This window comes from Paroedura picta, chromosome 11, assembly GCF_049243985.1.
Source record: "Paroedura picta isolate Pp20150507F chromosome 11, Ppicta_v3.0, whole genome shotgun sequence".
NCBI classification, from domain to species: domain Eukaryota; kingdom Metazoa; phylum Chordata; class Lepidosauria; order Squamata; family Gekkonidae; genus Paroedura; species Paroedura picta.
In genome coordinates this window covers 63,674,499-63,700,090 of record NC_135379.1, presented here as the reverse complement: position 1 = coordinate 63,700,090, position 25,592 = coordinate 63,674,499, and the positions used below count along the sequence as shown (strand labels likewise).

General features: G+C 46.8%; 1 protein-coding gene across 7 annotated transcripts in view; it reads left to right on the top strand.

The window, feature by feature from the left end:
* PTPN3 (protein tyrosine phosphatase non-receptor type 3) overlaps positions 1 to 24,342 on the top strand; it is a 122,788-nt gene extending 98,446 nt beyond the window's left edge. For all 7 annotated transcript variants that reach the window (XM_077304046.1, XM_077304047.1, XM_077304050.1 and 4 more), the window contains 10 exons: positions 1,286 to 1,342; positions 1,916 to 2,072; positions 2,345 to 2,496; positions 6,691 to 6,781; positions 7,041 to 7,102; positions 8,743 to 8,889; positions 10,465 to 10,593; positions 12,359 to 12,504; positions 20,136 to 20,271; positions 22,081 to 24,342. In XM_077304046.1, the coding sequence (XP_077160161.1) occupies positions 1,286 to 1,342; positions 1,916 to 2,072; positions 2,345 to 2,496; positions 6,691 to 6,781; positions 7,041 to 7,102; positions 8,743 to 8,889; positions 10,465 to 10,593; positions 12,359 to 12,504; positions 20,136 to 20,271; positions 22,081 to 22,158 (1,155 nt within the window). In that variant the 3' untranslated portion in view covers positions 22,159 to 24,342. The remainder of the gene's footprint in view (positions 1 to 1,285; positions 1,343 to 1,915; positions 2,073 to 2,344; positions 2,497 to 6,690; positions 6,782 to 7,040; positions 7,103 to 8,742; positions 8,890 to 10,464; positions 10,594 to 12,358; positions 12,505 to 20,135; positions 20,272 to 22,080) is intronic.
* The last annotated feature ends 1,250 nt before the right edge of the window (positions 24,343 to 25,592 follow it).

Sequence of the window (25,592 nt, the reverse complement as noted above, 5' to 3'; positions counted from 1 at the left end):
GGGTCTGCACTATTTTGACACCAGCCCAAGGTAATGCCATCATTACTCACTGTTGCTCCTTGGTTGGCTCTTGTACGCATTGAATCAGGAGGAGCTATGTAGTCGTTCTTGTTTTCTAATAAGTCAGCACCAGAGTTGTCACGCAGTCCTTAATTATTTAACAGCGTGAACCCTTAGCTATAAGGAAATTCTAACAAAATCACTGTTCTAAAAATAAACTTCACCACTATCTAGAGGAAAATGCAGCTACTGCCTCTTGGTATAGCGACAGCTGGTAAAATGCAGCATGAACATTTCTTGGTGTGTTTTGCTCCCTCCCTCCCCCCCAAAACATGGCTCTGCTCTTAGTGGTATGTTTCATGAAATTCACTTTACTGAGTGGAACAGTTTAGGCACCTGCATTCTGCAAGATGTCAGCGGAAATTAATGCAAACAAATTTAGTGAGGCTGTGGATTTTGAAGTATTCCGTTTCAGTTCTGCAAAATACTGTGTCCTTCTGACTTGTAGATGCCAGGACGTAACAGTGGCTTCCTTGCAGCACTAAGGTCATATTCTGCGCTGATGTGTGAGACCAGGCTTTCTCAACCAGGGTTTCGTGAAGAGGCCGGGGGGGGGGGGAGTTAATTTTTAAATATATTTTAAAAAATTGTTAAACATTTATGGGTGACATAAACATATAGGGTCATGTTGGTCTCCCTCCCCTCCCCCGAAAATGACCAATGATGAGTCTGGAAGGGGTGGGAAGGGAAGGGGCCCTGGGTGGGCATGGACACAGCTATGTTTCCCGACCATTTTGTACACAATTGCACCACTTCTGGGGGTCCTCGCAGCCTGAAGAATGCTTCAGGGGGTTCTCAGTGGTAAAAACCCTTGTGTAGCCTGGCCAGGCTTCTTGGACCTTACAGTTACCTCACATGAACATTGTGAAATATGCATTCTATCAGGGGTCCTCCAATGCAGGCACCTGCCAATTCCATCCCATACCTAACTTCTTAGAGCAGGGGTAGTCAAACTGCGGCCCTCCAGATGTCCATGGACTACGATTCCCAGGAGCCCCTGCCAGCGAATGCTAGCAGGGGCTCGTGGGAATCGTAGTCCATGGACATCTGGAGGGCCGCAGTTTGACTACCCCTGTCTTAGAGGGACAGTGGGCAGGGGTTTTATCTCCAGGAAACATCTAAGAATTCTACGGTTCCCAGGAGCATAGCTTGTAAAAGCTCCGTTGAATCATTTGTTGTCGGTCTGTTTAGGCTCACTGTTTTTTTTCCTGGCACAATGTTTTAGGGCGGCATTGATCAGAAGATGCCTCTTGTTGTGTCCAGAATAGTACCCGGTTCCCCTGTAAGTACTGCTTTTTGGACTTCCTTTTGCTGTTGCATTGCTAGCCTTTATTAGGAATTGAGGTTGACGCGGAGTCGGACTGGCTTTGAGCTGACATGTTCTCCACTGAAATGCATCACATCAGCCTCTGTGTCCATGTCAGAATGTTCAGCTGAACATGGCATCAGCTCTCTCCTCAGCCTGAGAATATTAATAATATTACTAGGATGGCAAAGAAGTTCCAGACCATTTGGCATTATGGATACCAGTGATGCTTTTCAACAGTTTATTTATGTGGAGAGTCTACCTTTCAGAGAGCCAGCTTGGTATAGTGGTTAAGAGTGGCAGTCTCTAATCTGGAGAGCTGGGTTTGATTCCCCACTCCTCCTCCATATGCAGCCAACTGGGTGACTTTGGACGTGTCACAGCCCTGATAGTGCTGTTCTCACAGAGCAGTGAAAGTTCATCAAGTGAACGGATAACGGTGCTGATCAATGATTATTAATTCCTACCTGTCGAAGAAGAAATCTTAAATTGTCTCTTTGATTCAGAGATCTGGTAATACTGATATGCTTCTCTTTGGCTTCACGGCAGTCTGATAAATGCATTCCAAAACTGAATGAAGGAGATCAAATAGTCTTAATCAATGGCCGGGACATCTCTGAACATACGCATGACCAAGTGGTGAGGTTCATCAAAGCCAGCAGAGAGCTGCATCCCAGGGAGCTTGTGCTTCTGATTAGGCGCAAAGGTAACTCCTCTTATGCACATCACAATAGTACTGTGGTGGGATCATTTCAAGGACAGAGCACAATTCAAGACTCCTTGTTGTACGAATACTTTGCCTCATTTTAGTTGGTTGTGCCATGCACTGGAGTTTGCTTCTTTGTCCTTAAATAGGCTGGCAGCAGCTTTTAAGAAACCAGCAGTGTTTTTATTTCTGAAGACCTGGCTTCATTGCTGAACTCCTCTAAGTGTTTTGACAGGTACTAAAGATCTCCATTTGCCTCCCGTGTCCTCCAGTTGTCAGACCCTGTAATGAGAGCAAGTCAGAGGATGAAGTTTTCCCAGAGCCCAGTCTTCCTGTCTGCTCAGAATACGGTGAGACCCTGGAGGAGTCAATGGAGCAACTGAAGAAAGGGCTGGAAAGTGGAACAGTCTTAATCCAGTTTGAGGTAAGTGCTTGGGTCCTTGGTTGAAATCTGCACCTTCCTAATAACACCTACCCTGACCTGGACGGCCTAGGCTAGCCTGACCTTGCCTACTCTGTTCTTGCCTTGAAAACCTCGTGTACCTGTGGTCACCAGAAGTTGGTTGAGACTTGACGCCACTTAATCATTATTTAAAAGAAGGTAAAAACCTGTCTCCCTGGCCTGGATAGCCCAAGCTAGCCCGATCTCAGAAGCAAAGTAGAAATCTGAAGCTAGATTGCTGATCATGGCCATCTGTTGGGAGCATGGGATCCAGATATGACAGCAATTACACTGGCTACCGATCTGCTACTGAGCCCAGATCACGGTGCTAGTTTTGTCCTTCAGAGTCCTACGTGACTTGGGACCAGAGCATCTAAATGACCATCTTCTCCTACACATTAAAATATCAGGGAGAGGCCCTCCTGATTTCCATCAGTCAAAGAAGCTCATCTGGTAGGCACATCTTTTTAGTGGTGGCCCCTCGATTATGGAACAGCCTCACCAGGGAGTGCACCTGGCCCCCCAAGCTTTGGAACTCCAGGAGGCAGCTGAAGACATTTTTATCTAGGACTTAATTCTACTAATTTAGTTTTTATTTTATCTAGGACTTAATTCTACTAATTTAGTTTTTATTTACTGGTAGTCCTAATTGAGATGTTAAATGGTTGTCTTTTATGTGTTTTACTGCTCTTGTTTTATTTATATTGTCAGCTTGCCTTGTGTGGCACAAGGTAGAAGGGTGTCTCATAAAGGTTTTAAATTAGTAAATGAATAGTTCCAGTTTCCAACCTGGACAAAGGGTATTTACAGTCAAAATTCCACCCTTCCTTTCTCCTAAATGGAATCTAGCACATGTAGGTGTTTTCTTTCTTTTGACAAACTCTTTGTGCAAATGGTTTCCCTCCCCCCAGGATCTCAGAGCAGACATTTATTTGAATGGCTGTGCGTTGTGTGAAGTGCCGTCTTCGATGTGCTTCACCCCTTTAGTACCCTTTCGTTCTGTAACGTTTTTGTAAGCAGGGTCTTCTTGTGTGTGGGAACAGTTGCATCAGTTCCTGTCACTCAGTTGATTTTTATGCATGCTGCCACAGAATTTTGCAGAGTAGCTGTGAATCACTCTTGAATATGTTTCTAGGGAATTGAGGAGATGAGATGTGAATTCTAAACCAATATGACTCAAATACCTAATGCATTGTAAGACTCAGGTACGTTTGTGAAGGGTTTTGTGTGGTGAATTTTAATGTTTAGTGTCTCGAGTCCTATTACATTGGGGTCAGAAAGGTTTTCTTCCTCTGGTTTCAGGATGTTAATTCCTTCCTCTGAATCGTCTAAGGCAGCTGGAGAGAAATCACTCTTGCATAATATTCTGTTTCAGAAGCCCAGCGGATCCATTTCATGGTCTTTTTGCGGTCAGGAAGGAGTACCATCTAGGCCAAATCAGTCATATTTTTGGATAGTTTTTATCATGAGTCATTTTTCTATGGAAAGAGGGTGTGTTGCTCTGTTATTTGTTATGGTTGTGCCTGTGCAGAACAACACAAATATTTCTCTGAGTCGAGTGTGGGTGCAGAAGGAGCATGAGGGGGGTCTGGGATGAATGAGGAGGGTGGCTCTGATTTTAGGGTTGCCAGCTGTAGATTTAGAGGGTGGAGCCCGAAGAGGGTGGGGTTTGGGAGTATAATAATAGTCTATGACTATCTGGTGGACACGTGAATAAGAAGCTACCTTCTGCTTAGTCAGGCCATTCTTTTGTGAGGTTCAGTGGTCTGTTCCGACTGGCCTCCATGGCATCAGGCTGAGGTCTTTCCCAGATGTGGCTCAAGAGGCACTGAACCTGGGCTCTTCTGCATGCAAAACTCAACATGGGGCCCACCTAAGACATAGGAGAGACGCACAGACTAAAGTAGGCTTTCTCAACCAGGCTTTGAAACCCTGGGGTTTCCTGAATGGGTGGGGGTTAACTCATTTTCCTATATTTGTAGTTATTTAAATGATTCATTTATTTGGGTGGGTGGTTGGATTGATTGCTGTACTGCCCTCCCTTGTTGCTCAGGGTAGCTTACAGTAAGCGTTCACAGCTCACTGTCTACTGTGATGCTGGTACAACTGAGAATTATCAGCAATTAAGGAATTGTTAAATATTTATTGGGTGATACGACTATTGACTGATCGATTGGTTGATTTGATTTTTCTACTGCTCTTCCAGCAAGCCAGCTCAGAGCGGTGTACAACATTATAATTAGTAACAGTAAAATATGTTAAAAACAATTTACAACATCAAAAACCAATTAAAAATAGCACATATGAGCAGCAGCAATGACATCAGTGTGGTTATTATTTCTAAGTCATTCTGTACTCTGGGTCTCTTCCCAAACAAGGCCTTTTCATGGGAGTATCTGTTCCCCCCACCCCACCCGGCCAAAGATGGAAGGGGAGGGGCTCTGCCTCCCAACCCAATTCTGCTCGAGTGTGCCATTTCTGGGGCTTCTCAAGGCCTGAAGAATGTTTCAGGGGTTTCTCAATTGTAGAAAAGTTGAAAAAGCTGGACTAAATGCAAATTAATATCCTCTATTCGCACATAAATAAATGTACATTGCAATTCAGGAATTGGAGAGCCGGTGTGGTCAGAGAGAGTTAAGTTTAAGCACCATGGCTGGCCAGCCTGATTTTCAAGTAGTCTTGTACTAAGGCTGAGTGGGGATAGAGGTCAAAGAGGTCAAAGAGGAGCGTGGCTTGAAGAAGTAGGTGGACTCCAGTTGCCATGGAAGAGAGCAGATGACTCTGAGAGGCCTCAATCTGGCAAGGGGTTTAGGGAGCCCCACAGGTGCCTGGTGGTGCTAGGAAGCAGTCTCTTCCTGGGCCTGCTGGCTGTGTAGAAACTAAGGAGAAGGCTTGGAGCTACAGCAGCAAACACTCAGACCTTGAGCCATTTGCTGGGGAGGGAGGGAGGGAGAGGAGCCTTCCTAAGGTGGTGGGAAACAGGAGGGGAATAAGACACTTGTTATTTGGGTGACTCATGTGTTCCCACTGTGGAACCGTCTCTAAATCAAGCTGTCATTTGTTCTCCATAGGCTGAAAAAATATTTCTGTGCTACATTGATTATGCCGGGAAATGACACAGATAGCTCCAGCCTGGGAGAGGGAAAGACCAAAGACCCTTTGGTCTTTTCCAATTTTTCCTTTCTATGTGCCTACCTTTAAAAGTCTCCTTGATTCAATTTTTTTTTTACCTTGCCCTTTTCCACATTTCCAGTATTGAACCCATATTAGTGCATGGCTGCCCAGTGAGCTCATTTCCTATATTGTGTTCTTGGAAGGATGGGCCCGTTTGGATAAAAAGGAAAAATGGGCTGGGCTGGGACAGCTGAAGGGAGACTGCGGGGTGAGAATGAGAGATCTCATAAGAAAACTTAGTGGTCAAAAGGCACATTTTGTAAGGGAAGGATCTGCAAGAGACACTGGACAGGAGGGTGAGTTACTAGAACTTCCACCACTGCCAATTCTCTCCCCCTCCCCAATCTGGGCACAGCGGGCGGCCAGAGCGAGGTGAGGTGGGGAGTGATCAGGGAGACGTAGGTTTGAGCACCATGAAAGGGCTGGCCTGTCCAGCCAGCCTAATGACTCTTTGGGGAGGAGCTGTGTCTCCATGAAAGGGCCTAGGTTCAGTCTCCGGCATCTCCAGGTGGCAGGGGTTGGGAAAGAGCTCTTCCCGAGACCCAGAAAACCTCTGCCAGTCATAGTGGACAATACTGACTTGGATGGTCCTGACTCAGTAGACGGCAGCTCCATGTGTCATCCTGGTGGAAATGGCCAAGAAGGAACCCAATAAAAGCATTTTTTTAAAGGCTTCCATGTAGCAGTTATGAATGTTGGTCCCTAACAGAGCAGATCCAAGGTTCCAAGTGAAGCTCACTGCAGTGGCCTCTGGGGCCAGCCACTCCCTGTCAGGAAGAGGAGGGCACAAGGGACATCACCCTGAACCTTTTGGCTGGAGGGAAGAATGAAAGATATAGGATAGATCTAAAAGGACCGCAATTCACCTTTTGCTTCCCCTCCTGTTCCACAAAGTAACCCCACCAACCTCTAAATTGCTTGCATGGTCCTGAACTAGATTCTTTTTATGGTGCCCTGTTTGTTTCTAGATTAGTTCTCATAAAATATTTTATTTTCATTCAGCAACTTTATAGAAAGAAGCCAGGATTAGCTGTTACCTATGCAAAACTACCTCAAAACATGGACAAAAATCGGTACAAAGATGTTTTGCCTTGTAAGTATTATATATCTCTGTGCAGTTTCTTTTTATTTTCCAAGCATGGTTTTATGCATTAGAAAATCTTGTTAAACAATGAATTGTTCATTTATATCAGTTTTCCTCCCAATTAATGTGTATGGGGAGGGGGCTGATTGATTTCCCACTCTGACCTCTTTGATTTAGGCCTTCATATTCAAGTGCTGGTTTTTGTTTTTAAGAACTGTGAAGGTATATAATTTTACTGCCCTTTATTTCTTTTTTTTTCTTCCACCAGATGATATTACCCGAGTAATCTTAAAAGGAAATGAAGATTATATAAATGCAAATTATGTGAATGTAAGTAATCCAGTCATCTTGTAACACAACAAAGAAATATGTTGAAAGGACAAAGTTGTAATGGAATCAAAACTCAAATGTCATTTACATTCATTAATAGGCAGGAGGGCCGAAGCCAGAAAGGTCCTTACTACTGATATAGATAATTTTATTGGAAGTAATGCATTGTCCTTACAGCCAAAGATTAAGCTTGAGTTGGATACTGAAGAGTAAGGGTTTTTTTAATACCCTACTTTTTTCTACCCTAAGGAATCTCAAAACAGCTTACAATCGCCTCCCCTTCCTCTCCCCACAACAGGTATCTTGTGAGGTAGGTGGAGCTGAGAGAGTTCTGAGAGAACTAGGACTGGCCCAAGGTCACCCAGGGGGCTGCAGAGGGAGTAGGTGTGGGGAATCAAGCCCAGTTCTCCAGATTATAGCCCATCGCTCTTAACTACTACCCCCCACTGGCTCACTGCCATGTCTGTTACTAATTAAAATTAATAGTCATTTATAGGCTTTCTACCCTTTCCTTTTCTCTTGGATTTTATACATTGTGATTGAGCATCCTCAGTGTGGCCCAGTCCTCATTTGCTTCCCTGGAAGCCATTCTCAGGGCAGCCCCCTATGTTTTAATATTGTCCTCATGAAAAACCAAAAAAGGAGCAACAGGGTGGGAAATGGAGGACTGGGGGCAGGATGCCTGGCCTGCAGTTCTTACAGACTGTATATAAGCCATATCACATGTAAAATAGAGACATTGTGTTCTTGTCTTGAAAATTCCTCCCAAACCATTTAGGGAGATCTTTTTACAAAAGAATTTCTGCCATTTACAAGGACTGAATGGCTGAATTTTGATCTGTGTCAAAAACCTTTGAATTATCCAGTCTTGTGGCATTTTTTTTTAATCCTAAATCTGGAATGATTTAGTCATATCGGCAATGACCACTGAAAAAAATGAATGTTCCTTGAGAGTGATCTTTCCCCATAAATAATACTTTTACTTGGGTGAATTTGTCTTTGTCGTGGTATTTCTTTTCATACTTTGGTAGTAAGACGGCTCTGAACTAGACGGCTCAGGTTTAAGCCGGGTTCATGATCTCAGAATCTAATTTGCATCAGCCCTGGTTAGTCTCCGGATGGGAGACCACCAAGCAAGTCCAGGGTGGCTACACAGAGGACAGGCAGAGGCCAACCACTGCTGGGTGTCTCTTGCCTTGAAGACCCCATGGGGCTGCCATAAGTTGGCTTCAATGTGATGATTAAAAAAATACAACCATGCTTGAATGGTGCTTCCTACTTGGGGTGCAGAGATAATTGGATGAGAAGTTACTGCACATGACCATTCATCGTATAAGATAGCCTGCAGCATCCATTCCATTTCTGTTGCACTCTGCTTCATGTGAAGTGAGCCCTCAGCTTTTATGTAAATTAATAACAACAACAATGATGATGATGCATAAATAGGATTAAAATGGAATTGTCACTTTCCTGCAGATGAATTGCTTTAATTTCAATGTAGTGTTTTGGACTGATGTTTGAGAACTACTTGAAAAGGGCTTCATAATCTAATTATTGCTACCCTTGTATTTGTGAGCCACTTTTCCAAGTGCTGTTTGGTAAGAGCCTTGTTACACAGAGCTTTCCCATCCCCTCGACAGATGGAAATCCCCCCTGCTGGCCTGGTGAACAAATACATTGCCACTCAAGGCCCTCTTCCACACACCTGTGCACACTTCTGGCAGACGGCTTGGGATCACAGGTTATCGCTGATTATCATGCTGACAACCCTCACAGAACGAGGGCGGGTAGGTGCACTTCTCTTGCTTTTGGTCCTGAATCGGGGGCGGGGGGATTGGGAGGGCACGGGTGAGTTGAGAGAGACTGCCATGTGATGAGAAACACGGTTTCCCTTTTTGTGTCGTTCAGCACTTTGTGGAGCTGGGTCTCCTGCTGTTGTGACTTTCAAAGGCTTGTGCTGAAAGTCATGATTATGTGGACTGCAAACAGACATGACTGGACTGAGCTTTCTAACCGGAGTAAAAGTTCAAGGCACATCTGTGGTGGGGTTTCTTTATAGCAGGGGTAGTCAAATTGCGGCCCTCCAGATGTCCATGGACCACAATTCCCAGGAGCCCCCTGCCAGCATTCGCTGGCAGGGGGCTCCTGGGAATTGTAGTCCATGGACATCTGGAGGGCCGCAGTTTGACTACCCCTGCTTTATAGCATGATGAGGAGAATGCTGATAGTAGAGACAGAGTAGCATGGGCAATAAAAAGGAAGAGTCGGAACTTCTCATGATTTAGTTGGCATTACAGAGACTTGGTGGGATGATTCCCAGGACTGGAATGCAGTAGTGGATGGATAAGAGTTGTTCAAAAGAAACAGAAAAGGTAGAAGAGGAGGAGGTGGAATGGTTAACCTCTTAGTGACAGCTATTGAAAACTAACTCTGTCCCTCAAAGTATGAGAAAATTAAAGTTGCTAGAATACATTGTATATTTTCTCCTGATTAGAGAATTCACATGTTCTTGTTGTGGAAGCAGCCAGCTTAGGCCATGGCTCCATTCAGTAGCATCGACATGACAATACCATTGTGCTCTGCAAATACCAACTTGTTGGTGGTCCCTGGCTCCAAAGAGGTCCACCTGGCCTCTTCAGCCCTGGCTCCAACCTGGTGGAATGAGCTGCTAGGCGAAACCTGGACCCTGACAGCGCTGTCCAAGACAACACTCTTCCATCAGGCCTAGGGCTGAGGCCATGGTGGCCAGAAGCTCATAGCAGCCTCCCTCCTGTCCTTGCCCCCCTCGTAACATAAAACAGAACAGCACCAGGGAGAAATTGATCAATCAAGCTGTGCTTTGATGGTGTTTTTATACTTATTGTTGTAAACCCCCCAACTCTGTCTCTGGGGAGGGACTGTGTATAAAAGTATATTGAAGTATAAATATTATCTCAGTCCTGCCCTTATTTCATAACCCTATAAATTGTACATACCAAGAACTATGCATCCTTTTTTATTGAACTGTATAATCATGACAACTAAGCAGGCTATTTTCAATCCCAGTTTTGCAGAACCAAAGATTACATTCTCTGGACCTATTAATTTGTCTCCAGGACTGAGAACAAGACTAAACCATCAAATCATAAATAAAATAAAAAGCTAGTGAGGTCTCCCCTTACAACAGAGCAAAGCAGGAGATCCCAGGGCAAAATCATGCCTGCTCTGTAGATTGTTTAAGGCTACCTTGAGGATACTTTTGCCAGTTGTTTGCTAGATATAGTAATCTGAAATATAACAATCTGGGGGTGGGGGAGAGAGAGATCATTAATGCAGGTAGAAAAACCAGAATCTTATGTGATTCCCCCCCCCCTCTGTCTTAGACCAAATGCCATCATTATTGGCCTGATCCTCCAGACATCATGGAATACGGCAACTTCCGTGTCAAGTGTCGGTCTGAAGATTGCACCATTGCCTACGTGTTTCGAGAAATGGTTATTACAAATATTGAGGTAAATGGTTGAGAGATAGCTAATATTTCTTGTTGCAGAATGCAATAACATTGTAGGGAATTACATGGAATCAGTTTTGAAGGATCAACGATGTATTTTTCCCGGTTTCTTAGTGTTTGTGTGTTCACCAAAAGCTCCATTCACATACCGTATAGCTCCTATCTTCTCCGTATGCAGGGAGATTGGGACGAATGCTCAGGTACTTGAGTGGCCTCCCCCATGCCCTCCAGCACCTGCATACATACAGGCAAAGGAGAAAATGGCATGGGTTGGCCATAACAGCTACCCATGGTTTGTCTCTACTTGGCGAACCCCTGAGACAGCTTCAGCTCACTTCATGATCTCTGCTCTCCCTCCCTCATTTCCTCACACTTAGCAAACTGACTGGTATCATACGGTTTTGCAGCAGACCATGATTACAGCCAACTGTCCAACAGTGCTTTTACGCTTGATCTGGGAGTCAGAATGTGAGAACGCTATTATAACTTTAAACTTGGGTCAAAAGCAGAAGCTATAGTGTTGTGGTTCCTCAGAAGGTAAAACAAATGAATTAGCTCTCTGTGTGGAGCAGGGGCATGGGGGCAGAAACAAGACTGAGATGTCTTCAAGTCTTGTTTTCTTAGCAGCAAACCACGGTTGGCCATTACATCAGGAAGTGAGAGCCAAAGTAAACATTAGTTTGGGAAGAAGCCCTTCTGATTTGTCCAGCATTGCTTCTGTGCAGTGCAGTGGTTTGAAAGGAAGTGTGTCCAACTTGGGGTTTCACTGCCAATAAAATTTCCAGTTAGGCTAGGTGGTGGTTGGGGAGCTCTTGCTGTGACATCCGACCTCCAGGCATCTGGAGGAATGGCTGCTTTCTTAGGATGGATGCTGGCGTTCAAATTCAGCTATGTGATTTGTTTGTTTACTACTGTCATATTTATTCTGTTAGGATGGGTTTTTTTAAACTTACAGCTGGGCAGTTCACTTTCATATTTGATCCACTGTATATAGAACAACTGAAATAGCTCTTTTCAAATTAGTCCCCAATTTTTTTAATAGTTACATTACATAACTATAGCTTACAGCTTTGTGTTTTGTTGATCATATGTCATATTGGGCATAAGAATAATTCAATGCACAGAGAAGTGCTTTGAGCACTTGAAATGTGCTGTATTAATGCTAAGGCTATGAGATTGGTATTATCCAATGAACTCAGCAATAACCATTCAGCATTCCTGTTCTTTAAGGGTTGCTTTCTGTAGGTCTGAGAAGGGAAAAGGCGACAGAGCTTGATTAGCAGTTTGTCTGCTGGCAGTCAATTCTAAGAGGCGAACTATATTGAGAAAGCATCTTGAAAACTACTTGTAGGGGAACCCCGTGGTGCCATGGGTGACTCCTGGGTTGAGTAGTCTGTATGTGACATCATTCTGTTTTTGTAAACAACTGGATTGTAACCAGTTCATTGGACTCTTGAAAGGAGGAGCCTTAGAACTGCAGCAGTTGTACTTCTAGGATCGCTTTGAGGAGCACAGAAAACATTCCAGATAATCCCCTGAAGAGCTGCTTTCTGCAGGGCTATGCTGACATACTGAAGAGCAGTCAAGGTTCAGACAATGGAGTCTATAAATAACAGGCCACCAGCCAACTCACGATACCGCTTGTGAGATTTCAGCTTTAAATCCCATGCCTTTGAACAGGCCATTATGTAACCCCCAAAACGACAGTTACCTTCGTATGGTTTGCAATGCCTTGACTCACTGTGAAAATATTTGATGCATTTCAGACTGAGGAAGAGCACACAGTCACTCATCTCCAGTATGTGGCTTGGCCTGATCATGGCGTTCCAGATGATTCTACAGACTTTTTGGAATTTGTGACCTCTGTGAGATCAAAGAGAGTAGGCAATGAGCCCGTTCTTGTTCACTGCAGGTATCAGACATTGATGTGCATAAACTGTTTGAACCACTAGTCTGTGATAATGTCTTTAAGCATATTATAACTGTTCATGTTATTTTAGGTTTTTTGGGGGGGAAACACAAAAGTAGTTGAAGGGATGGGAAGTTAGAGATCAGCTGGCCAAGACATCGATAGCTCTACAAGCTGGTCTGCCCAGCTTCTTTTTAAGGGAGAGGGATTTGAGTCAGAGTTTGTCCAACCTGCTGCAGAATGCGAGTAATTCACAACTACCTGCCTACCCACAATACTTTACGCTGATCCTGCGTTGGACTAGATGGCGAGTGTGGCCCCTTCCAACTATGAGACTCCGTTTTGTTCTGGCTCATCCATGTGAAGTAGGCAGCAACAGGCCAGGGACTGTGCGCTCTGCCTTTTGGTCTGCAGGCCCCTCCTAAACCTGGCTGTTGCCATGTATTCTCTGATGACCCTGCCGTGTGTGGGGTGGGCTGCCCTTGAAAAGGGCTCAGAAATGTCACTGGGTAAAGAGTGCTGCTGTCAGGACGTTGATTGAAGTTGGTCAGTCCATCCTTGGGCCATCTACACTGGCTCCTCATATGTATCCAGGTGCCATTCAAGGTGTGGGTGGTGGGGATACTGTGTCAAATGTACAGAAAACTCACAACAGGCTTCTTAATGAAAGTAAGCTTTATTGGAAAGTACTATACGCTAGGGACTGAAAAGTCAAATCTGACTAGAGTTCAGATTTGCCTCTGCTTATCAATACAAGTCTCCCGCCCAAAACTTGACAGTTCCCAAGGGAGGGGAGACAAGAGAAAAGACATATGTGTAAAGAAAACAGGAATTCATTCTCACAACCTTGAGGAGGTGACAACATTCCCGAGAGCCCACAACAAGATAAGGTTAACATAACAAAACTATTCACTTTTATAGCTAGCAAGACTACAGGGCCTGGAGCAAGCAGGCGCCAAGCGATATAAAGCAATATAACTGACATGGAGGAACTCAAGCTAATTTATGACAGAGATTCTACAATCCTGACATCCCTCCACACTAAAAGAGCCCCCCCCCCCACCCTAGCCTGCATCGACAGGGCGAAGGCAATCGGGGAATGCTCGGTGGAAAGCCCGGAGAAGGCGGGGTGCTTTCACATTTTCAGCCTCTACCCACTCCTTGTCCCCTGAGGGGAAATCCTTCCAATCAACCAAATATTGGAGACGACCCTTGTGCACACGAGAGTCCAGAACCTGGTTGACTTCATAGTGGGTGTCCTTATCGATGTAAATTGGCACCGGCGTAGATGGTGGGGGGTGCCACACATCCGGAGCAGGGGCTCTCCGCAGCAGGCTGGAATGAAAAACCGGATGCACATTCCTGTAAGTTTTTGGCAAAGATAGTTCTACAGTTACAGCATTGATAAGTTTCACAATAGGAAAGGGCCCCACATATTTGGGACCAAGTTTCTTGGACTTTTGTTGGCAACGTAGGTTCTTTGTGGACAAATAAGCCAAGTCTCCCACTTTCCACGCAGGCGCAGGTGCCCGTTTCTTGTCTGCCTGGGTTTTATAAGCCTGTTTGGCGTCTTTGAGGCTTGAAACGATTACTGGCCACCCGGCACTAATAGTCTCTGCCCATTTGGTGACTTCTGGGACCTCGGACGAACTTAGCTCCCATGTGGGGGCAGCCACCAAATCAGTCCCATACACCACTTTAAAAGGTGACACACCCGTGGAGGCATGGGCCCCGTTGTTATAGGCAAACTCAGCTAGTGGCAGCAGGGCAACCCAGTCATTTTGCTGATGGTTGATAAAACAGCGCAAGTATTGTTCAAGGATTTGGTTCACCCTTTCAGTCTGGCCATTCGATTCCGGATGGTAGCCCGATGTCAAAGCTTGCTCCACCCCCAACAGTCTCAGGAGCTCCCGCCAGAACTTGGCAACGAACTGGGGGCCCCGATCCGTGAGTACGCGCCTCGGGATCCCATGTAGGCGTATTATGTGGGTCACAAACATTGAGGCTAATTTGGCCGCTGATGGCAGGCCAGCACAAGGGATAAAGTGGGCCTGCTTGGAAAATGCATCCACTACTACCCAAATGACAGTTTTCCCCTGACTGGGAGGTAAGTCCGTGATAAAATCCATGGTGACATCGGTCCACGGGCGGGAGGGAGTGGGCAGGGGCTGCAGCAATCCCTTTTTCTTCCCACCAGCAGGTTTGGAGACGATGCAAGTGGGGCAACCCTGCACGTACTTCTCCACATCAGAGCGCAAAGTTGGCCACCAATAATGTCTCCTGACCAGGTGCAGAGATTTTACAAACCCAAAATGTCCAGCGGTTTTTGCATCGTGGCAGAGTTTCAAAATGTCTCCGCGCGCCGCCGCCGGGACATAGAGACGCTCCCCCTTGAAAAATAGACCCCCCTTCTCGTTTAGGTCGAGGCGGCGGGAACTGAATTCAGAGTCCTGTAACACCCCCTTCTGGACCCACCCTCCCGGGATTGAAGTTCCCTGCTTTGTTTGGCTGCGCGTCACTGCGGCCATTCCCAGTTGGGCGGGGGTAAAAACTGTGTCCACCAATGGGTCGCGCTTGCTATTGTACTGGGGCAAGCGAGAAAGAGCGTCCGCCAAAAAGTTCATTTTGCCCGGCAGATGCTTGAGAGAGAAGTTGAAACGAAAGAAAAACTCCGCCCACCGCATTTGTTTTGCTGAGAGCGAGCGGGGCTGCTTGAGCGCCTGAAGATTTTTATGGTCCGTCCACACTACAAAGGGAACCGCGGACCCTTCCAACCAATGTCTCCACCTGGAGACATTGGTTGGAAGGGTCCGCGGCCAATTTTACTGCGGCCGCCTCCTTTTCCCAAATCGCCCAGTTTCTTTCTGCCCCGGAAAATTTTTTAGACAAATAGGCCAACGGGTGCAATTTCCCATCCTCCCCCTCTTGTAGGATCACGGCCCCCATTGCCACATCCGAAGAATCTACTTGCACGGTGAATTGCTTAGTGGGGTCGGCATGGGCCAGCACCGGCTCAGAGGTAAACAACAGTTTCAGACTCTCAAAAGCCTCCTGACACTGGGGGGTCCACTGGAGTGGAGCGCCGGGGCGGCTTGCTGTCTTTCCCCCCTTTTTTGTTTTTAACAAGTCAGTGAGAGGCAGCGCCACTTTGGCGAAACTGGGGATGAACGTTCTGTAAAAGTTTGCAAATCCTAAGAAACTTTGCAACTGTCTCCGCGTGCGGGGAGGTTCCCAGGACAGCAAATCCCGCACTTTGCCTGGGTCCATCTCAATCCCTGCTTGGGAAACCCGGAAACCCAGAAATTCCACCGCATCCCGGTGAAACTCACACTTTGAAAGTTTAGCAAACAACTGATGCTTCCGCAGGCGGCGGAGCACCTCGCGGACCAATTCAGCGTGCTTGCCCACATCCTCTGAATACACCAAAATATCATCAATATACACCAACACCCCCTGATACAATAAATCATGCATAATTTCATTTATCATGTTCATGAACACGCCCGGAGCGCCGGCGAGGCCGAACGGCATGGTGGTGTACTCAAATTGGCCCAAGGGGGTGTTAAAAGCAGTCAAATATTCATGCCCCTTTTTTATCCGGACCCGGTAGTAAGCTTCCCTCAAGTCTAGTTTTGTAAAAATCCGTGCCTTCCCCAAGTGACCAAGCAAGTCTTTTATCAAAGGCAACGGGTAGGCATTGCAAGTAGAAACAGCATTCAGCCCTCGGTAGTCCGTGCAGAGGCGCAAAGACCCGTCTTTCTTTTTCACGAAAAGAACCGGGGCCGCCAGGGGTGAAGTAGCGGGTCTGATGAACCCCCGGGCTAAGTTTTTGTCCAAAAACTCCCTGAGTTCAGCCATTTCCCTCGGGCTCATTGAATAAAGTTTGGCTTTAGGAAGGGGCTCCCCTTTCTTTAACTCAATGGCACAGTCAGTTTTACGGTGGGGGGGAAGTTGGTTACACTCAGCTAACGCAAACACATCTGCAAAGTCCCGGTACTCTGGTGGGAGAGTCGCTTCCCCTGTGGACCCCACCGCGGCCACGACCCGATCGTTGAGGAGGGGTTGGGGCCGAACGTGCTGCTTGCAACCAGGAGAGGAAAACTCCACGGTTCCTGTTTTCCATTTCACCGTGGGATCATGCTCCCTCAACCAATCCAGCCCCAGGACACATGGGAATGCTGAGTGGGGTGCTACAAGGGGTTGAATCTGCTCCCAATGTTTCTTAACGTCCAAGTCCATCGGGCGCGTCTTTACGGTAGCTTCCCCCCCGGGAGCGCATTTCCCATCCAGCTGGGTGATAGCTCATCCAAAGGCACTCTGCCCACCCCCAGAGTCTCGGCTAGTGTTGGGCTTACTAGAGTCTGGGTGCACCCTGAGTCCACAATGCAGCGGACCCCCACTGTCTTCCCGGACTTGGGGTTGGACAGGGTTGCGGGCAGGAGTATCGGGAGAATCACTCACCACGCGGTTGCCCCTGTCGGAGGCCTGCTGGCGGGGCGCCTTTACAGCAGACCGTCTTCGTTTCCCGACTGCTCCTCTGCTTGCTCTTCGCCATCCTGGCCACTGCCCTCCTCCGAGTCTTCCACAATTGTCGCGGCACCGGCCGGTACCAGCAGAGACTTGGCACTTTTCTTCGGGGCCGGTTTCTTGGCAGGTGAAGCTTTTGGAGGAGTGCTGCCCGTTGCCTTGGCGCCGGTCGCTGTCTTCGAGGGGCATTGCACGAGGAAGTGGCCAGCCTGGCCACAACCCAAGCACAACCCCTTCTCCATGCGCCGGGTGCGCTCGGTCGGCTCCAGCTTCGCTTTCGGCTTGGTCTTCACTGGCGTAGAGGTTTTTGCTCCTGCCTTCCCAGCAATTCCTTGGAACACCGCGGCCCTTTCCAGGCGATTCTCCATCTCCCCAGCCAGCTGGACCCATCCGGCCACAGTGAGGGGGTCATCCAAAAGGAGGCACTTGCTGGACAAGTCCCCAGAGAGACCCCCCACGAACGCGTGCACACGTTGGGGCTCGGTCCAGTCCGGCACCGCTGAGGAAAGCTCTTTGAATTCCCTGGCATACTCGGCCACCGACAGTTTCCCTTGCTTCAGGGCCTTAAGTTTCTTCTCCGCCGTTTCTTTTTCGAACGGCTCCACGTACATCTGGCGCATGGTTCTCAGGAAATGGTTGTAGTTGCGGATGGCTCTTGGGTTGTAACGGTACAAGTCCATGAACCATTTTGCTGCCTTTCCCTCCAGGGCCTCTCCCACGAAGCGCACGCGCTCGGCATCATCCTGAAAGGTGAACCCCATGTCCATCATGTAGGCTTGGAGGTGCACCAGGAACGAAGGAAAAGTTGCGGGGTCCCCCGAAAATTTGGCCTTGAATTTGTAGGTGCTCCGCATTTCCACTCCTCGGAGGTGGGGAGGCAGTCGACCCTGGCCCCAATCCGCCAGGGCCCTCGCACCACGGCCGATGCCTCGACCCACTCCTGCCGCCGCCCTCGCCTCCGCGGCGGCCCGCGCCACCTCCGCGGCTCGCGCGGCTGCTGCCGCCGCCTCTCGCACCGCCGCTGCCGCCGCCGCCTCCATTCCCGCAACGTCCGCTGCTGCCGCCGCCGCTCCGTCCGCTGCTCCAGCGCCTTCGGCTGCTCCGGCTCCTTCAGCCGCACCCGCACCACCTGCGCCCTCGAGACCGCCGTCTTCTTCCTCCCTTTGCGCTCTCGCCAAGGCTGCGGCCTCGGCCTCTGCTGCTGCCTGCATCGCTGCGTCCTCGCGTTCTCGCAGGGTGGGCAGACCTCCTGATCTCCGACCACTGGGTACGTGGGCACCTCCGTGCACCTCCCGCAGCAGGCGTCGCGTCTCGCGTTGCTCCTCTGGATCCAGCCGACCCGAGAGGTCCTGTAGCCAATTGGTCACCTTGTCCAGCTTGTGCTGCAGGTCACGCGTCTCACCGGCGGGCTCCAGCCCGTAGCTAGGCGTTCCTAGCTGATCCGGCCACTGCTCATCCCCCGTCAGGCGGTCATACTTCGATAAACGCCTGCGCTCGGTGATGTGCCTTTCCAAAAAGTCGGCAGGCCCAGGAGTCGCTCCCTCCACGGCTCTGAGCATGGCTGAGCTGTACGGACCCACACCGGCTCCGTCGCTCTGGGAGAGGTCCCAATCCAGGCCCTCTCCTTGTTCTGTATAGGTGTTTCCTTCGCCCTGCATGTTGGCAGGTGAAAGGAGTTGTGAGATTTGACTTAATGTCAAACGTACAGAAAACTCACAACAGGCTTCTTAATGAAAGTAAGCTTTATTGGAAAGTACTATACGCTAGGGACTGAAAAGTCAAATCTGACCAGAGTTCAGATTTGCCTCTGCTTATCAATACAATTCTCCCGCCCAAAACTTGACAGTTCCCAAGGGAGGGGAGACAAGAGAAAAGACATATGTGTAAAGAAAACAGGAATTCATTCTCACAACCTTGAGGAGGTGACAACATTCCCGAGAGCCCACAACAAGATAAGGTTAACATAACAAAACTATTCACTTTTATAGCTAGCAAGACTACAGGGCCTGGAGCAAGCAGGCGCCAAGCGATATAAAGCAATATAACTGACATGGAGGAACTCAAGCTAATTTATGACAGAGATTTTACAATCCTGACATACTGCTCAGGTCAGAGGCCCTGGTTTGGATGCTGCCCCACCTGCTGCCTGGGTGGCACCCTGGGAGAGGCTCTTCCTGGTCACAGCACCAAAATTATGGAATAATCTCCCCAGGGAGAATCATCTGTCCCCTTTGATCATGGCCTTCTGCCAGCAAGTAAAGGGTTTTTTTGTTGTTGCTGTTTCCTCTAGTCTTCCTTCAGTGGTTCTGGGCTCTTTCCTGCCCTTTGTTTTTGTGTTTTATATATGTTTTACATTTTATGGTAGTTTTAGGTATAATTGCTTTTATGATGTTATGTTTAGCTGCCTTGGTAATCCTGATAGGGCAGAAAGATAGGAAATAAATTTTGTAAAAAGATAATGCTATTTTTAGTGGGTGTCATCATATCTCGTGGGAGTAAATTCCACAAATTAATACTACACTGGGCTTGTGCCAAATTTTTTGGGCCCCAGGAAAGAGAACAGTAGTGGCCTCCTTCCCTTTCCGGACACCTTGTCCAGGACAATATATGCCATCCCTGGCCAACAAAGTGCTGTTTAACAAGACAATAAAGGGCACATAAAATGACAGAAATCGAAAACCAGGAGGACATTTCAATCCCCCAAGGCCAGTCTGTTGTCGAACTTCAAGTCATCAGGCATCAACAGAATGACTCCGAAGAGGGGTAGTTATGTAAATGACAGGCTGGAAATGCAGGTCTTAAATGTAGGCTCCTCTGTTCTACTCTGATGCTCCACAAAATAAGAAATACGGTGCATGAGATATAATTTGAATAACTTTAACTATTAATTACTAAAACCTATCCCGTTTGTGCATTTTTCCATTGCAAGCATGCGAAGGCCATGTTTCTGAAATGATTTTACGCGTTCTGCTGTATTTGGTCTCCCTTTTTGTATTTTCGAGAGATTTCTAGGGTAATGAAGTGTCAAGGTTGTGATAATAGGAATTCCGTACAAAGCAAATGCTGCTGCCTTTTAAAAATGCACGATTGTTGCTTACATCTTGCAGTGCTGGAATAGGCCGGACTGGAGTACTGGTTGCTATGGAAACAGCAATGTGCTTAATTGAAAGAAACCAACCTGTTTATCCACTGGATATTGTACGGAAAATGCGAGAGCATCGTCCGATGATGGTGCAGACATCGGTAAGTGAGAGGGATGGGAGCCTCTGTCCAACTGGTGTGGTGAACTACCCTCATTTTAAGTATAATTATGTTTCACAAAAAACTGGCTGCTTTGTAAGCTCAAATATTTTTCACATTGGACGTAAATTCCCCATGGATGAGTTGGGCATTCATCAGCATACCTTGTTTTCAGCTTTTTCTCATGTATCCCTTAAAGCAAATCCAGAGCCAACTTGATGTCGTGGTTAAGTGCAGCGGCCTCTAATCTGGTGAACCGGTTTGATTCCCCTCCACATTTTCTCTATTTTTGTTATTTAGAGGGGTAAGACATAAATGTCTCAGATAAAAAGAATGACAGGATATACACGTTAGGAACAGTAGCTTGAATTATATGTGTACATTTTTAGAGTGCAGACAGCTCATTTGTAGAACGTGGAACTGACTTGAAATCACAAGCAAAAGACAAGTACCAAGTTATATGGCATGATAGGTGAGAGCCACAAAGGTTAGGGATAAAACCAAATATAGAAAAATGGAAACAATTCATTATCAGAGCTCTAAAAACTATAAATGAGCATCATATTCATTGGGCACACACAAACATCTCAGTGTGTGCCCCAGGAATGCCAGCGAGTTCAGACTTGGCATGTTTTGATCACACTAGTCTTCATCCGAGGTCAATATGTAGATTCACACAGTTCTATGCTGCAATTTTTGAATTTACAACAGGGAAGGGGAACTTCCTTAATCTGATATGTCTGGTTCTGGTTCTGTAAAGTATTTGGATTGGCAGAATCCTCATCCAGCAAATATTTCCTTTGTTTGTTTGTTTGTTTATTTATTTATTAAACTTTTATACCGCTGTTCCCTTAGGCTCACGGCAGTTTACAAGATAAAAATTGCAATAAAACGCATAGTTAAAACCATTAAAACCAATCCACACATTTCTCCCCTGGGTATTGGAAAATCCTGCAGTGTGAAAATGTCCAAAATGAGAAGTCTCCCCCCCCCTCCCCCATTGTAGTGAATGCGGCCACAAAATGGCTGCTGCAGGAGGTGGAGCAGATCACTGAATGTCAGGGAGTGAGGAGTAATCAAGATTTCAGGCAAAAGCTCTGCTTAACAGGATGTTTTTCAAGGTGAATATATTGTTTAAAATATTTTCTTGCATACATACATCTTTATCTTTGGTCATGCAAGTGAAGATCCTTGTGCTGTGGTAGCAATGTTTTAGAAAATCTTCACAACCAATCAGAACTCCAGAAACTGATCAGAAGGCCTGCTGAGCAGAAGCCCCACCTGACCCCGCCCACTTCCAAAACAATGCGTGGTGGGTGCCACAGGCAGTGCTGGCAGGAGTCATGATGCCCACCGGCACCATGTTGGAGACCTCTGGCATGTCGGGTGAAACTACATGGCATTGCTTAAGGATAGTTTTTTTCTTTGCAGGTAGCCTCATTTCAAGGAAATTCCCAAGATTTGTTTAGTCCAGGGGTAGTCAAACTGCGGCCCTCCAGATGTCCATGGACTACAATTCCCAGGAGCCCTTGCCAGCATTCGCTGGCTATTGCTGGCAAGGGCTTCTGGGAATTGTAGTCCATGGACATCTGGAGGGCCGCAGTTTGACTACCCCTGGTTTAGTTCCATGAATGACGTTAGGGTCTGTTTGGCCTCCACATCTGATTAATACTATGTTTGTTCTGTTTATTTACAAGCTATATCTATTTAGTGCTGAAATTAAAAGATGAAAGCATCATAGCTGAATAATATACCACATTCTATAGATTAATGCAATCGTTTTAACTCTTCCAAATATTTATATTGTTACAGAGTCAATACAGATTTATCTGTGAAGCTATTCTTCATGTTTATAAAGAAGGACTCATTCACCCACTGGATTCCAGTTAGCATCACTGAAGGATTAATTGTTCTGATAATATATGAATCAAACCCAGGGGAGGGGGTGGGTTGTGATTTGTTAGTCCTAGCGGAGTTCGCCAAGGTTCTCGAAAACAAATAAGCAAGTTTGTACTCTGGCACTTTAAAAATCTGTAGAAAATCGCTGAACCTGGTTCAGTATATAAGGAACAGGTAGGTTTGCAAAGGCACGTGTTGTGGGATGTTGACATGCTGAAACCAAGGAAATCTTCTGCTGCCTCTCTATGCACCTTCTATTGCCTTAAGATGTTTTCCTGTAGAAGTTACTGTAATTCCAGTGCATATGATTCTGAACTGGAAAAGAGACACCAGCAATCCCAATGGAGAAGCAGCCTGATGCAGTGCCAAGTACTCCACAGCTCAAGGTAGCAATGGAAAGACGATTTACCAGGTCAGGCTTTTGCCTGAGATGGAATGCCAGAGGCTGCCGTGCCAGGGCTGGAGCAGAAACCCTGCAACCGCTGCCAGCTTGTACCACAACTGCAGCCTTGATTGCATGAAGCTCAGAATAGTACAATCAGGCACCTTAACATGGGCGAGGACACAGCCTCCATCTTCCACTGGTGGCTTTCTTACGTGCTGTTTTCTTTGTACTTCTAGTTCATTCTTCTGGATGTCTGATCATCTTGAGCACGGACTGACCATGTTTTATAAATTGAATCCGTATGACCACCTTTGCTGCCTGTTTCAAAGTCTGTCTGTAAGCCTTCTGATGTAGCTGGTGCCTAGTGATTGCACACAAACCGCTGCTAAAGTGGGTTAATTCTGTGCTGGAGAACTGCTGAAATAAAAACACAGTTGCTGCTAAAAACATTCTAGTATTCAGATGCTAAAACACCAGAGTTGATTGTCCTTGGTAAAAAAAAAAAAAACGCCTGTGTGTTACTCCAGTTGCATGTTAGTTTGTCCATCTTTCACTTTTGCAGCTCAGTTTCTGGTACAAAGCCCCTCTATTGTGGGTGGCTTCTCAAATGCACCACTCAAATGGGGCCATTTTTATAACAACGTGTGTGCTGGATCTCCTGGATGTTGAAGACTAGCATATCCTCGACCATTGGCAGCCCCAGCTGCTTGTGTATTTGCAGGATTTGGCTTACACCTGGATGCATGGAAGGAACTGTCCTGGGAATGCAGAGAATTAAGTGTCCTTCATTCAACAGTCTCTTAAAACAACAAGCTAGAATTTATATTACGTTGGCTGTCATTGTTCGTCATGCCTCAAGCCCACATTTTCCTTCCCCCCTCCCTTTTGTTCTTTTCCTCTTACCCCCTGTTAGTTTCGTTTTCATTCAGACTGTTGCTGGCCACTTACCCTCTAAATCAGGTTCACAGACCAGTGTCAAACTGTGGTATACAATCCTGGTCTGCTGGGAAGCATTTGCTAGTTCAGGTGTAATGTGGTTTGCATTCAAAGCTCCTGACTTAGTTTAGAGACCTGAAGCGGAGGATGGGGCGGGGATGCAAACCTGACTCTTGGTCCATTTGGCATTGTGCACAAGGCCCTGGAGAGGCGCCACGGGTTGAAAGGCACAGGGCAACTCAATTCTCAATCATTAATGGGCAGCACCTGCAGGTTCGGGGATGTCTTGCTGTTTGGAGATGGCAGGATCTTACTGACATGGACAAAAGCCAACCACTGCTGGGTGGGTAACTTTGCAGTGGCAGCCACTAAACAGCTGAAGAACAGACTGGCCTTGCTAAGCAGGATGAATGTAAATACTGAAATTCTATCAAAATGGATGTGAAAAATTCTATGTAAGGTAAGGATTTGTGCATTGGTAATTCACTATACGATACACTGGTCTCTGTTTCATTTCAAAGAGGAGAATTGGCGCAAACCGCCAGTGTATGGTAGTTTTTTGGACTCCCCCACCCCCTTGTTGATAATTCATCTCGTTAAACAACTATTCTATAAGGATGTATAAAATAATGCTTGAGACCATTTCTGAAGAAATCTGCCTGGAAATTTGAGAAACTGTGTATATACTTTTTGTTGAAAAATTGACTTTGCTCTTCAATATGCAGGATTAAAACTACGGCGGCTGCATCGTGGTCAAAGTCACCTGGGAGGGGGGGGGAGGTACTGTGGTTCTGAATCCATATTGGTGTGAAAATTGATGTAATGTTCGATTAAAAAAATGCTCTGTTCCAAGATCCAGCAGCTTCATGGGTCTTTTTCCAGAGGCACCTTCCTCTTGAGCGGCTGGCTACAGGCTGCCTTTGTTGGGAAGGGTCCAGTTGCCTGCCAAGGTGTTTTTTATTCATGCAGCACTTTGTTACACTGAATAACTGTTGCCTGGTGGGTGTGCCAGAACTACTGTGCCCAGAACGCCCACCTAAGTTTAGAACAGCAGTCCCCAACCTTTTTGAGCCCATGGACACTTTTGGAATTTGGGGTGCTGAGTGCAGCCTCAAAATGGCTGCCATGGGAATCTTGCGGCCTGGGAAGTTTTTTACTGCGGGGGGGGGGCGGGGAGAGGGAGCCGCGGCCCGACGCCATGGCCGCCGCGGCCTGGTGCCGGGCCGCGGCCCGCAGGTTGGGGACCACTGGGCTAAACTGAATAAAATGAAGTTCAATAGGGACAAATGTAAAGTTTTGCATTTAGGTAGGAAAAACCAATGTAAGATGGGAGAGACCTGTCTTGGATCTAGGAGTCTTAGTAGACCATACCATACATTTTGGACACTCCAGTTGAAGGATGTTGACAAACTAGAACGTGTCCAAAGGAGGGCAACAAAGATGGTGAGGGGTTTGGAGATCAAGACATATGAAGAAAGGTGGTGGGAGCTTGGTCTGTTTAGCCTAGAGAGGAGACAACAGAGAGGGGATCTGATAACCATCAAGTATTTAAAAGGGTGCCATAAGGAGGATGGAGCAGAATTGTTCTCTCTTGCCCCAGAGGGACAGGCCAGAATGAATGGGATGAAATTAATTCAAAAGAAATTCCATCTAAACATCCAGAAGAAGTTCCTGACAGAGCGGTTTCTCAGTGGAACAGGCTTCCTCGGGAGGTGGTGGGTTCTCCATCTTTGGAAACTTTTAAACAGAGGCTGGAGAGCCATCTGACGTAGAGGCTGATTCTGTGAAGGCAAAGGGGTGGCAGGTTACAGTAGATGAGCGATTGGGATGTGAGTGTCCTGCATAGTGCAGTGGGTTGGACTAGATGACCCATGAGGTCCCTTCCATTTCTATTATTCTACTCCACTTCCTGGTAAGTTACCTTGCCATTCTCCCAATGTGAGACTGCACAGAACAGCAGTGATGAAAACAGTGTGGCTCTTATCTGTATCTGTTGTTCATCAAGTCCTGTACAGGCACCAAGCTCCCCTCCTGCCTCATTGTGACCTCCTGAGACTCATTACGGCAGCTCAGGACAACTGAAGGAAAGAGGGAGCCTTTGGTG